We start from the raw sequence: 14,931 nt of genomic DNA, 5'->3' as shown, positions 1-14,931 counted from the left end.
TTTCCGTCTCGAACATTTCTTGTATCAAAATTAGATTATCATCCACAAAAATTAAATATGTCACACTTAAAGGCCGTTTCTACTTGTTTTTATTAATGTTCCTATTTCCATTAAAATTTAAAAGAAATTATATTGTTATGATCCATGTATTGTCCTTGTATGCATTATATAGCAGCACAAATTCTGGGAAGAACCAAAGTTTAGATTCGGTATACGATGTCTCATCCAATCAAAAGGGTTTTTTTTTTTAATCTTGAGAAATTGTGGAATAAAAAAGTTCCATTTTATCAATTATTAGTAACTATTAATCACAATTTTAATATTTTTGTTACTCTTGGTACTGGTATCAATATCGAATTATTAGGCCTTTGGCATTTTATATTTCAATTGTCTCTTGTTATGAAGTGCTACATGTTGAGTTAGTATTAACGGGTTAGAAATAAGTATTATAAGCTTAGTAGTGTTATGATGTGACCTTAGAATATGGTGGTTAAGATTTAATATAACAGTTAATGAGTAGGCCATTTATCAAGCATTACTAATCAAGTTTCTCACAAGGGATCTTAAGTGAAGAAAGTGCATGACTGTTCGAGCAATAAGATGGCATTTGTTAAAAGATATTTGACAAATATATTTTATTAATATTTTAATTAATCAATCTTAAATTTCCTCTTAGAATTATTTGTTTAGTTTAATAAAATGTTGTAAAAATTAGATAAAAGGTTAAACAAATTAGACCTAATTCTTGACTCAACCTCTTTAAAATTAAAAAATTAAATCAACAATAATTAGAAAAGTGGTAAAAGAAATCCAAAAGTATTTTTAGAAAATTAAGAAAATCATAGTTTAAAAAATTAAATATAAAAATGAACCAAAACATAATGAAGAAATTCAAATTTTTTGTTAAAATTTAAAAAAAACATATTTTACCCATTCAAAACAGTTTTAACAATGTATAATTATTGTCACCAATTCAACTGCCATTTTTTATTTAATCCATCAATGAATCCAGATATGAAATGAGTTGAAGCAGAAGATAGTCACAAATTATTCTCTCTCCCTCTCTTTTTATTTTATTTTATTTTTATTTTTGGTCATTTACAATCCTATTTGTTCATGTATGAGAATGAGGTGAATGTAAACATTTTGCTTTCACTTTATTTTTATGGGTTTGAGCAGTAAGAAGTCGTTCTCCCTTATCTTATCTTAAGCAAAACGTTGGTCAAAGTGCCGAATCCTTATCCCCTTCGTACCTCAACATTTGCTGTATCTGACTAACATATTGCACCTATAAGCCAGGCCATTTTCAGTTTCAATCACTGTCCAAACACTATTCTTTTCTTATTGTTGACAATGGTGTTAGGGAATAATAATGAGGGGGGGACACACCACCTACTCTTCTTACATTATTTTCAGCATATATGGTCGCCTCCTCATATACCCCCCTATTAAATCATGTCCCCATTCCCTTGGTTAGTGGGCAATATGCATGCTCTGCTTCTTTTTGGATAAATTGCATTCAAGGTCACTTAATTAATAGTAAATTTACATTTTGATCATTTGATTTAAAAGAGTTACAAAATGATAATTGATCTATTCGAAAATTTTTATTTTTTATTTAAATCAGTAAACTATTTTTAAAAGTTTTCATTTAAATTATTAAGCTACTAAGTGTTATCTTTTACAAGCCCGACTAGTAAGTTTCAAACAACGATCAGTGTGGTGGATTTGTATACATCAACAAGTAGAGGAATATATTTTAAATTCAAGTCGACTTGATGACCATTGTCGAAGATCAAAAAATAAAATTGTTTGAATTTTGATTCACATATATGCAACGTTCAAAATTATTTCATGAAAAAAAATTAAATTGTAGAAGAGAATGAAAAGGAAAGTTTTCAATTGATGTAGATGGTACAACCAATGACTTAAATTAAAACTTTTGAATAGTTTAATGGCCATTTTGTAACATTTTAAAGTTTAGAGACCAAAATATATACTACTAATTTAATGACTTTAGGTATGGTTTACCTTTCTTTTTAATTGGACAACACTGCTGCAAAGCGCTCAATAACATGTGCAGTTTAAAAAATTGAAAAGAGACCATTCCTCATCATATCTAACCACACCTTTCCAAGGTTCTCTGAATTAGGGCAATGCAAAAGGAACAATGACTCCTCCCTCCGTTCTTTCTTTGCACTTTTATAAGGTTTTTCAGACCATGACAACCCTCATGTTGCAAACCTAAACATAACATAAATCTGGTGTAACCAAGAGATGCCCTTTTGCTTTCTACATAGCAATGGATAAAACCTTATGTCGCTTAGTGGCATCCGTCTAAAAAGAACAATACCTGATTAAAAATATGTGATATTTTACATCAATAAATATAAATATAAATATAAATATATATTATATTTTTTTGAAAACTTTGCATCATATTCCTTAGTAGTGCTTAGAAACTCAAAGCTATATAATTACTGGACCACAATTCCAGGAATAAGCTCATGGATGAAGACAAACTTTCTTTTCACCTTTTTTTGAACTGAACTGGATACCATTTTTCTCAATTCTTCAACTTGGGCTTACCACTCTTAATAGATTAGGACTGGGAGAAAGGGGGTGGAGGTGGGGTTGTAAAAGCAAATATCATCCCTCCAACAGCCTCCACACCCAGCTTAAGATGGCTACTTTTGGCCCCTATTCTATTCTCTAAAGATATGCTTGGTTTATTGAAAAAGTAAAAGGACGAAAAGAGAAAATAAAAAAGAATGAAAATATAATATACTTAGTAGGAAAAGAAATGCTTGAAAAAAGAAGATAGATGATCATTTTACATCATAATAAATAAAAATAAACTATACATTCTTCAAACTTTCATTTTTACTAGAAAGAAAAATATATATATTTATCTTTCTGTTTTTACTTCAATTTTTTATCATTTCACTAACCAAGTCAAGCCTAAATGCCTCTTTCAGATTCCAAACAAATAAAAAAACAAACTGCAGTATATATGTATAATGGAGGGGGACACAATGGCAAAAGAGAGTGAAACTCGAACGTATTGAACTATTTTTATGATGGCGCAATAATCACATGTTAGATGTGTTACATGTTATAAGAAATTAGCTAGTTGAAAGGGAAAAAAGAAGTTTCTCTTGAGAGAGGATGTTCTCTTACACTACAAAACTGTAGAAAGGTTTAAGTAAGAACCTTTCGGGAATGATCCTCGCTTGAATTGTCAACCTGCAATGCACAGATCTTTAATGTTGTGTGTTGCAGATTAAAAGGAATACACGAGCAACACTTGTCCAGAACTCGGATAGCCAGCCAATATTTTAGTGCTATCGTGCCATATCACCTTCAAGATATTACCAAAAGAAGTTAAATCAGAAATCATACACGGCAAAGTAACAATTTTTAATCAAGTGCTAATAAATATGTCTCATTCCTCGTTGAACTGGAATAGATAATCATTTTAAACTTGATTGCAATGTACAAGTGAAGTTCCATATAATTGGAAAAAAACATGTTATTCAATGTGAAAGCAGAGAACGTTTGGTTAAGCAAAGGTTCTTTTCATGCCAAATGCTTAAAAGTCTGTAAATGCCATGCAAGATCCTAATCATAGGAAATTATTAGAGATGGTCATGGCATGTATTTTTCTTCTAATTTCCCATGCTATAATGTGAAACTTGAAAATAGTGGACCAACCTGATGGGTGATTTTCAAGATTCTCAGCTCCCTTACTGTTACTTGGTTTACTGGAACTCGGCTGGGCCGTTGCTTGACACTATAAAAGGTGAAATTTATAATCAATACTTCATATTCCAGAATAAATTGTATGCCAAAATGTGATTGAGTTGGTGTTAGATCAGTGTCCGAAGAAAATTTTATTGAGGAAAATAAACATGATAAAGTTAAAAATTAGATTTGTAGGTTTCTAAGCCAACCTTCTTTCAATATATTGTCAAGAGTGAATAAACTCAAGGCTAGAAATAGTTCAGAAAAGCTGTGAATATGGGTATTTTTCAAAATTTTCAAAAATGAAGTTATCATGCATTTTATTATAAGCATAAATACAAAAGGTTTGACATGATAAGACATTACCTGTGGAGGGTGTAATTGCATCTGGTGAAGACCCATATACTGCTGATAAGGATCAGCAAAACTTGGGATCCGTGGCTGGTTTGGGTTTTGCATGCCAAGTGGGTTCAACATAGCATCTGACTGATTGTTCGGTTGGATTCTTGATGGATCAGGAACTGGAACTTGTGGTGACATATGAAATGCTGGCATGGGAAACCTTGGATCCAAATGAGCTGAAGCAGCTGGTGTTGGTAAACCTGATCCAGCCATAACATTGTGAAATGGCATCATTGGCCGACTTAATCCCATATCCATGACCATGCCCATCCCAATTCCCATCCCCATTGTTGGCATGTAATGCTGAGGAAACATCATTGGGAGCATGCCACAACCCATGGACATCATCTGCGGAACATTAAAATCTAAAATTGTCAATAAACAATGCAAAAGCACTTTCTTTTTGAGAACAACCTAACTACATTTCTTAGTGTTAGATTATAAGGAAAAGAAAGAACACAAAAAGCTTGAAAATTCAAAATTTATCTACTCATATACATCTAGTGACTAAAAACAATGTCCCCAAATAGAGATCTTGCCTCTTGACCTTGGCGGTGTTTGGTGAAACCTTATTATCTTTTTTTCACTAAAATGGCAAAAGTCCCTGTGCTTAACAGCTACACAAACATTCATAATAAGGTGGCTAAAAGATTGTTGATTAAGGGCTCAGTGCTATTACATTAAGTCATGATTGTCGCATGTTACAAAAACATGGATTCCAGATGTAAAACAGACAACTTCTATTGTTGGCTAGCGCTTTAAACAATGATGGTGCAACAGAAAGACAATAACCCAATTATATCACTTCATTGAATTACTACTTTTTATATACAGTTGTTAGAAAATAAATGTTTGGCTAGCTATATAATCTCATACATCTCTCATTAACCATAAGCAAAGACATACCTGAACTTGTAACTGAAGTGACTTTAGGTACTCGATTGCTTCATCCAACATTGAAGCTTTGTCTGACTGAGACTCAAAAATATGAATGAAAATTGTTAATAATCATAGAGAGAAAAATATCCAAATTGGGGAAATATCCTCAACAAAACCTTGTTACAACGAGGAATAAGTTCTTGCAAAGCCCTCATCTTTTCATTTATCCTATCTCTGCGTCTCTGCACATGGATGAGATGTCAGGCATCTAAAAGGATGCAATTATATAGAAGCAGAAGACCATGTACTATAATACCAATTAAATACTGACCCTCTCCGAGAGGTTATGAACCTCTGCAGCACGGGACCTTTTCGTAGATGAGGATCCACGAGATTGTTTCTTTGTTTCAGGGGATTCGAACTCAGCATCCTTTGGCAACAATTAAATTACCAGTGAGGATTATGATAAATTTTAATATAAAGAAAAGGGATGAATGAAGTCATTGATTTTCCATTTTTAACACATTAAAACATATGGTACCATCCTAAATCTCAACATGGAGTACTGTCTATTTTCTAAAAGGAGTTTTTGGGTTTAAACACCCTCACATGTTTACAATGGGACAAAAACTTCTGAACTTGACTATCCTTATAAGTTCTTGAAAATCTTAGAGCATTGATCTTTAGCAAAATTCTTCAAGGGAAATATTAACTGATACAATGAAAGGAAAACACCAATATGTCCTCCTTTTTCTGTCCAATTCAATAAAAGTAATACATTAAAGACAAACAAGTTTATAAAATAATAATTGAATAATACTGTTATGACACTTTGCTAGCAAAAATTATTAAATAATTTTTAACATGTGCTTGTAGTCACTGATTAACCGGATTATTCCTTAAATAATGTTTTATACATCCTAGTACCTAGGATTGCAAAAAGGCTGATTACGTTTTTCAGAATTCCCATGCACTCAACGTAAAAAATTAGAGAAGCCACCATTAAGCTCAACGAGAACTGCTAAACAGTGGAGAATGTTTTAAGAAATTTAAAAAAAAAAAATCCAAAACAAAGACTATCTAAAAGCTGGTGTGATGAGGACGAGGAAACCAGTCCCGTAATAAACGCCTTACATCCAAAAAATTTCCCATTCTAAATTCACCCATCATGCTTTTATATCTAAAAATTCAAAAAAAGAAAAAAATCTTTCAATTTCTTTCTTTTTTTAAAGGAATCAACTGAATCAAGTGAAAAAAAAATTGACAACTATCCCAAGTTTAATCTTGGAGAACCCCAAAAAAATAAAATAAAAACCGGCTAAACCACTAACAAGAAAACAAGTGTTCAAGCCTATCACACATTCTTCAGATTAATATTTTAACCATTCAATAATTGATTTTATCAATATAATTATCTAAAATATTATATATATTAATATTTATTGATCAGTTAAAATTCTTTTACATAAAACTTTAGAAAATTTTAATTTACTTCAAATATAAAATGTAAGTGTATCCCTCCTCATTTGGGATTAGTATTAATAATTATATACCAATACAATACACTCTCAAGGAAAGAAATGAGTTTGAATTCTATAGAAGACATTATCGAGAGGACAATTACAAACCTGAACATGGATCATAATACAAACACAAAAAAAATATTTATAATGATACTAAAATTGTAGTATATATGTAATTTAAAATTTTAAATAAATAAAAACATGCGGCTAAATTTTCAATTCACATCAATTTCAAATTCAATGTTACCCACTTACGAAAAATTCAAAAAAGAAAATTCTCTCCCACTTGACACTGCCGACCTCATCCCTCCTCCAATAATAAAATTCGTGTCAAGTGTCAACCTCCCCAATTATGTCAAACACGTGGCATCTTTTAACTTGATGTTTCTGACACGTGTACAATCCCGAAATTATACGCCCAGGTGCCAAAGGGGTGCTCACGTTAAACGATGTCAACCCCGCCCCGGCGCACTTTAGCCGAGACCAAGAGAGAAAAAAAAATTCCAATGAACTAACCTCGCTGTGACACTCGGCGTCGTCCGGTTCTCTTCCTTTACGCTTCCGGTCCTCAGCTGGGCCCCTTTTTTGAGCCGTCGGTTCGGCGCTGGCACTGGCACTGGAGCCGCTAGGTGATGATGTAACCGTGGCTTCGCACGTGGCTATATTGTCTTTGCTGGCACCCACGCTGACACCAGCTGATTGCGTGTAGGCAACTGCGGCAAAGCTCATGTTGGCGCAGGCATTGTTGTTGTCCTCGCCAGATGCTGCCTCGGTGTTGCACGGCATGGCTTGAGAGGCTCCCGATTCGGGAGCAACCGCCGGAGTATCGCTGGAATCAACGACCGTCACTTCCCTCGCTACACTCTTTGAATTCGACGGTCCAGGTTGCTCCTTGGACAAGCTACTGAAGTTCTGGATCCTAGTAGACTCCAACTCATTCCTCCTCGCCGGCGGTATCGGGGGCCTAGAAGCAGGCACCATAGCCGAAGCCGAAACTTGAGGAACTCTTCCGAGTGGAGGCGGAGGAGGAGCGGAAGTTGTGGCAGTGGAGGTAACGCAAGGGGCAACAGCAGTGGAGGAGGAAGGATAGAGGAGATCAGCACAGAAATCGTGGTCGAAGTTGGCGTCGCTGAGAGGATTGTGAAGCCACGAAGCCATTTCATCTTCTTGCATGAACAGATGATCGGTAACGGATTGCTGTTGCTGTTGTTGTTGTTGCTGCTGATGGTGAGATGATGATCGGATCTCTCTGAGAGCTGATTGGCCGGCGTCGAGGTATTTGAACGGCGATGGTTTCTTGAAAGATCGTTGGTTTTGACTCTGCATAACAACTTGACCATTTTGCCACAACAGCTCCATGATTCCATCCTCTGGCCTATTTCATCAGTTCAAATCAAAACACATTTTCAATCTAAGAAGAAGAAGAAGAAGAAGAAGAAGAACAAGCAGCAGCAAGTCAGCAGCTTACATGGAAGGTTTTTTAGCGCGATTTAATATAGAAGATGAAGGGATTGAATAATCGTCTTCCATTTCGAAATCGGGAACGCAGTGATTCATCCTCTACTATCTTTCTTAACATAAAACAAAATCAATTAACACAATCAGATTAGACCAAAGAGAAACAAAAAAATTTCTAGGGTAAGTGCAAAAAAGAAGAAAGGAAAAAAAAAAAAAACACACCGCCTAATTGAATGATTCAAGCTGTTAAGATCAAAGAACTGTTTCTACTTCTTTGAAAAATCCAAAAGAAATACATAAAAGGAGTGTTATTTTTGTTGATGTTTGAGCGGGACCTGTCTTTCCTGCAGATGATGAAATTGACTACCATAAACCCCTAACGACAAAGGAGAATATAATTGAAAATCAAAATCCATGTGAAGGAACAAAAGCTCTCTTCTACTACTACCTCTCTTCTCAGTGTTAAGAAAGGAGAAAAAAAATTTCTTTCCTTTTTTTTTTCTTTTCGGGAAGAATTTGTACTTGTTCTCCTTTTGGGTTAAATGTCTTTTGCAGCCACTCAAAGATAAGGCTTTCTCTCTCCGAATAATATGAAGCAAAAGACAATGGATTTTTTTTTTTTTTTTTACATTCTAAATTATAGTTTATAAATTATTATATATTTATTATATTACAAATTTGATATTATAATAATATCTTATTTATTTGTTAAATTTTAATACTGAAAATTTTATTAAAGCTGAAATTATACCAATATTCATTATAATTCAAGGTATTTATAGGAACGAGCCTAATAACTATTCTTTTGTATTTTATAAGCCTATTAAAGGAGTAGATATTGATCGTATATAAGTTATCTGCACCATCAATTAATTACATATTAGGGTAAACTAGTAAAATAGTCATTTTTATTTACCTCAGGTTACATTTTAATCACTTATATCTAAAATGTTACGTTTTAGTCACTTATGTTATGTGATGTAACAAATCAGTTATTGAGCTGTTAATTATCGTTAACGATGTAATAGTAAGCTAACGTGGCATATTAAATCATCATTTCAAACAAAAATTTTAGATTAAATTATATAATTGGTCCTCATATTTTTCGTTTTGAGTAATTTAATTTTTTTTCTTTCATATTCTTTTAACTTTTCTCTTTTTTTCTTTATTTTTTATTCTCTTCTGCTTCTTCTTTTGGTTTCTTCCTTCTCCATCTCTTTTAATGTAGGTTTTTTTTCATGTTTTCCATTTATTAAAACTAAAGGGAAGAAGAAAAGAAAAATAAAGAAATAAAAAGAAAAAATAAATTGTTTAAAAAATAAAAGTATAGGGACTAGTTTTTAACAAATGGAAAACATAGAAAAACTACGTTAAAGGAGATGGAGAAGGGAGGAAAACAAAGAGAGAAGTAGAAAAAAATGAAAAACAAAGAAAAAAAGAAAGCTAAAATAACATAAAAGAAACAAATTAAATTGCTCTAAATGAAAAAATATAGGGACCAATTGTATAATTTAACCTAAATTTTTTGTTTGAAATAATGATTTAACATGTCACGTCAACTTATCCTTACACCATTAATAACAATTAACGACTCAGTAACTAAAATGTTACTACACATTAACGTAAGCGACTAAAACGTAACATTTCAAACATAAATGATTAAAATGTAATATGAGGTAAACAAAAGTAATTATTTTGATAGTTTACCCTTACATATCATCACTTTATTAATAAGCAAAATTAACAACATTTTAGCCTAATGACAAGAGTATTATGTTGTAAGCATGAGAACTTGAGTTCGATCTTAAACAACCCTATATTCTTAAATACTTCAATATTAAGAGATAAAAGGTAAAATCTATAATTATGTAAAATGATATAAGGGATAAAAAGGTAATGGTAAAAGTTAATTAATTTTGTGTCAAGACATTGAAAGGAAAATAAAATTTATAAAAGGAAATTAAGATTAATTTTAATTATATTTAATTAATTATTTTTAAAATTTATTGATGTAGCATTTTGATAGTAAAAAGAGTTAATATATTTTAATTATATTTAACAATTTGAATATATTATTTTATTGACATATGAGAAGGAAAATAGAACAATTAGATTTGAATAAAGTTATTAATTTTATGTGTATTTTTTAATTCATCAAATACTATATTTAAAATTGAAGTAGTTTAAATCATAGTAAAAGTGTAATTTAATATGTATGTAAATTACAATTTCATTTTTTAAACATTCAATTTGTAATAATAAAAATATAATATTATTCTAATGTCAATTTAATAATATATTAAATAATAAAAAGTATTTTATCAATTTTAAAAATCAAACTCATATTTTATTTTATAGATATAAATTTAAATAAATAATGTGTATTAATTATTAAATAATAATTTGAGCCAATACCCTAAAGAGGTTCCTCCACACTTCACGAAAGAGTCATTCACTGGCCTTTAAATGATGTCACGTCTTATCATATTGTCAATCTAACAAAAAAACTTACACTATTTACATGGGTGATGATAGGCTGAGTAGAACCCGAGCCTAAAAAACAAGCTTAAAATTTTTTACACCAACCCAACCTAACCCATAATTAAGTCTAAACATATGACAAATTTTTTAACCCTGCTTATAAAATTAAAATATATTTATTGTCAGTACACCAAAGCCTAACCTATACTATATTAGGATATATAAATATATATTTTAAACCAAATAATACTATATTTTACTTTTAATATAAAATGTAATCTTTTACACATTATTATATAAAATATTTAATAAAGGTCCTTTAAAACTTAAAAGGAAATAAATGACTTTTAACATAATTAGAATTCTTATTCATATTCTATTAAAAATTTATTTATGAAGATGATTTTTAGTATTTTTCATGCTCATTTTATGATTCATATTTAGGGCTTATAGTTGTTCTTTCTAAAATTGTCGTATCCAAAGACTAATCATGTCGCTTATCAAACGTATTTAAAAAAAATTGCTGAAAATATTAATTTTAATTGATTGAATTTTTTAATATTTCATCAAACCGAGCTTAATTAACCAAATATTTTAATATGATTAAAATTATTACGTATAAATGTGATAAATCTTTATAAATAATAAAAATATATTTAAAATTATGAAATCAATAATATATTAAACAATAAATGATATATATATTTTAAACTCTATACTAGTTTGTTTGATTATTTTGGTAGAATATACTAGTTTGGTTTTCGATGCATGCGTCGTATTGGGTTAATTATCTTTAGGCTAAATTATATAGTTAACAATTCTTAAAATCCGTGTTAGCATTTTAAGTAGAATAAAATATTTAAATTAACTAATGACATTATAAATGTTGAGGAACCAAGTTATGTAAAAAAATTAAAAGATAAATATTAAATCTCAAATTTGAGTATAGTGTAGGGATTGAAATTAAAATTTAACTATTTTTCTACAATCTAAAAATAAAGGACCAAAGTTAAAATTTATTCATTATGTTGATAATGTAAAAAGAACACTAGTCATTTTTGTATGTAGTAGTATAGATTATAGATATTGTTATTAATAAATATTATATCAATTAACTTTACAAAATATTTTAAATTGAGAAAATTATTTGATGCATTATAGTGAATTTTTTAGACTTTATAAACTTTTAAGAGTTACACGTCTCGAATTTTTTTTTTTCTAAGTCGTTTGCTTCTTCTTTTTTGTTTTATCCAACAGTGGTGCTAATTTCCGAGCTGACTACCATCGACCTTTTTCTCCCTCCTCCAACCTTTTCTCTCTTTTTTCTCTTCTCATTCACTCTACGGGTCTTCTCTCTTTTCAATTTACATATCTATTTTATAGATATATTTGTTATATTTACAAGTTATGATGAGTAGATGATAATATCTATCATTGTTGAAACTCCACCAGCCACCAACTTTATTGAAAAATGGGTGCCTTTCCGTCGGCTTTTTAATATGTCCTGTTATGAGAGTATTTAGAATAATAAATAATTTTATGTCTTGGTTTAGACCAATGTTGTCTTTAACTTTTTTATATATATTTTTTGTTTGCTTTATGTTGTTTAATAAGTTTTCACTTTTAGAAGTTTTTGTTTGTTTTTGTAGCATATTTTTTAGTCTTGCTTTTGCAAATGATTTTAGTGATGATTTTATTGTCATCCTCTCCAGTTTGGTGGATACTCAGTTTTTTTATTAATTGAATTGGTGCCTAATTAACTCGTAACATCAATTCAATCAGATTTAATAATATAAATATTATATTTTCTTCCACTCACATTACATTTGTGGATAATAAATATATATAAAATTATGAGATCAATAATATTATATTTGTGTATAATAATATATATAAAAACAATATATTAAGAAATAAAAAAATAATATCCTTGTCAAAATCCCATTCATATATATGAAAAAAAGAAAAACAACTGTTAAAAAGGAGTAGATTTAATTAGGTTTAATCGTGTAAAATACCTTCAAATTTTTTTAAAAAAAGCAATTAAGCCATTGTTTTTTTTTTTTTACATCCAATTGGGTATTTGAATTTTTAAAATGCATAAAAAACACCCTCAAACTTTTTCAAAAAAAAAATAATTAAGTCCCTTCATTTTTTTCCACCTAATTGGGTACTTGAATTGTCAAAGTGCATAAAAAAAGACCTTAAAAATTTTCAAAAAAAGCAATTAAACCCTTTTTTTTTTTGCACTCAATTGCCAAAATGCATTAAAAAGGCCATTTGACTGTAAACTTTAACAGTTGACTATTAAAGTTAACTGTGCTTAATTTTTTTCCATTTAAAGCTACCCCGTGTTACAACTATTGCATCACATGTGACAAAAAATTATAAAAATAAAAATCAATAAAAATTATTAAATTTCAATAAAAATATAAAAATATTTAAAATTTACTAAAAATAGAAAAATATAAAAATCATAAAATAATTATAAATTTGTCAAATTTTATAAAATTCATAAAAAAATCATAACAATATGAATTATGATGATGTATGTGTATTTATTTTGTAGGGCAGATATTTTCACTGGTTTTTTTTTGGATATATATATAAAAAAAAAAAAAGAGTCCAATGAGTCTGAATGAATGAATGAGAGTGGTTGAAAATAAGGGCAGTTGGGATGGATTAGTGAATGAATAGAAAAAGATATCTTCCTCATATGCACTGTCCCTTCACTTTCGGGCACATCATATGACCTTCATTTATTTATTATTTTTAGTTTTATTTTCTCATTTCCTTCTTTAAATATTTATAATCAATAAATAAATATCATTATATTCAAATCTTTAAATAAAATAATTAAAATGTATTTTTTTATAAATATATATTTTTAATTGAAGGACTCACTTAGTAAAACTACACTTTTAGAATTTCTATGTAACTATGTTTTTTTTTTTTAATTTGGTCCTTATATGTATTATTTTAGGGTTAAAATTTGATACATTAGCAGTATATTATTTTTATTCTATAAATAATTTTGTACTTTATAAAACACTTGTCAACCCTTAATTTTATTTATAGAGTTTAAAAATTTTATTGATAATATACCAAATTTAAGTTTTCAAATAATTTAATTGATGAAAATTACCATTTTTTTTTTGTGAAAAGAAGAAAAACAGGTAAAAACCCCATTTACTTTATCAGATTGGAGGAAAGCTATCATCTCCGTTAGAAGCTTATCGAACACCTGCAAGTTGTTTTGTCCTTCCATGTTCAGTTTAATCGTACAACCAATTGTTTTGTTGACCTGTTTAGGGGCATATCGAAATCGCCAATGCCAATCGTGTGCCAAGAGATGTTGAATACACTTGATCAGAACACAGTCTAGATTTATCAAATTTACAAAACATTAAGAAAAAAAAGGGAGGTATCAAAGACAATGGGATCTATTAACTATAAATGCCTATGTGCATTAACAACAATGATTGATGCATTTAACTGTCTCCACTTGTGTGTTGATTAAATTTGGTAAATTTTTTTATATTTATTAAACTTATGGTAAGTGAAAAAATTATGAATTTTTTTATTTTTATAAATTTAAAATTTAAGTTTAATTATTAACGTAGTTAAAATTATTTTATTAAATTTAAATTCATTTCAACGTTATTTTTAGTTACATTGCTATTAAATGAGTATTTTAAAATTTCAAAATGCCACACTAATAAATTAAAAAATTAGAAAGTAATAGAATTAATCATTAAACTTGAATTTTGAAATTTAAAAATGTAAATAGATTAAACTCTTAGAAATAAAAGTACAATGACTAAATTTTAAATTTGTGAAAAGTATAAGGACCTATGATATATTTTAACCAAGATTAAATGATGCTTTAGTGTAATGGCAAAGGTAAAAAGTTTGTTATTCATGTGTCCGAAGTTTAAACCTTATCATAACCTTTCAGAAATTTTTTTTTTTTAATTACGTTAGTGTTTAATTGACTTGTTAGAATAGCTCTATAAAGGACTTCATTTAATCGTGTATATCGTCCAAGTCTAGCATCTATTAATATATATATATATATGTATAAAGAAAATCTTATATAGTATTTTTTTGAAGTTAATTATGTAAAACATTTATTCTCTTTTTCGTTTAATTTTGTAATTTTTGTAATGAGAAAGAAGAGATTGGTTGGAGCCTTAAGGTAAATTTGGATGGGTGGTGGAGTGCGGTGTGGTACGTTTAACTTGCTTTTTGTCTTATGTTGTAATATCGTTACAGTATCTAATCTTACTACTACCACTATTTTTACACTAACCGTAAATACACTTACCTCCCACCCATCTATACCCACCTTTAGTTTATAAGGTTTTTAATTAAAAAAATTATGCATTAACCATCAAATAATTGGAACTATTAGCATGGGCAACCATGCAATTTGTTACATGGG

The 14,931-nt window shown here is 29.4% G+C and overlaps 1 protein-coding gene across 5 annotated transcripts; it reads right to left on the bottom strand.

The window, feature by feature from the left end:
• Positions 1 to 1,870: 1,870 nt before the first annotated feature.
• Positions 1,871 to 8,641, bottom strand: LOC108455453 (transcription factor PIF1-like). 5 transcript variants are annotated; one of them, XR_001866811.2, is made up of 10 exons: positions 8,229 to 8,641; positions 8,017 to 8,115; positions 7,065 to 7,923; positions 5,357 to 5,455; positions 5,202 to 5,267; positions 5,053 to 5,118; positions 4,111 to 4,494; positions 3,715 to 3,793; positions 3,214 to 3,361; positions 1,871 to 2,353 (listed from the first exon to the last, which is right to left on the bottom strand). XR_001866811.2 is itself a non-coding variant. In XM_017754018.2 (10 exons), exons 3-10 carry the CDS (start codon positions 8,103 to 8,105, stop codon positions 3,345 to 3,347), a joined length of 1,659 nt encoding a protein of 552 aa, XP_017609507.1. In that variant the 5' UTR covers positions 8,106 to 8,115; positions 8,229 to 8,350; positions 8,455 to 8,641; the 3' UTR covers positions 3,050 to 3,344. The 5 variants fall into 5 exon arrangements, 3 of the variants coding, with proteins under 3 accessions (XP_017609507.1, XP_017609500.1, XP_052886662.1); XR_001866812.2 differs by having other exon boundaries at positions 1,871 to 2,244; XM_017754018.2 differs by lacking the exon at positions 1,871 to 2,353 and having other exon boundaries at positions 3,050 to 3,361; positions 8,229 to 8,350; positions 8,455 to 8,641.
• Positions 8,642 to 14,931: the final 6,290 nt, after the last annotated feature.

This window comes from Gossypium arboreum, chromosome 7, assembly GCF_025698485.1.
Source record: "Gossypium arboreum isolate Shixiya-1 chromosome 7, ASM2569848v2, whole genome shotgun sequence".
Classification (NCBI taxonomy): Eukaryota; Viridiplantae; Streptophyta; class Magnoliopsida; order Malvales; family Malvaceae; genus Gossypium; species Gossypium arboreum.
The sequence above is the reverse complement of the archived record's forward strand: the minus strand, read 5'-3'. Positions and strand labels throughout refer to the sequence as shown.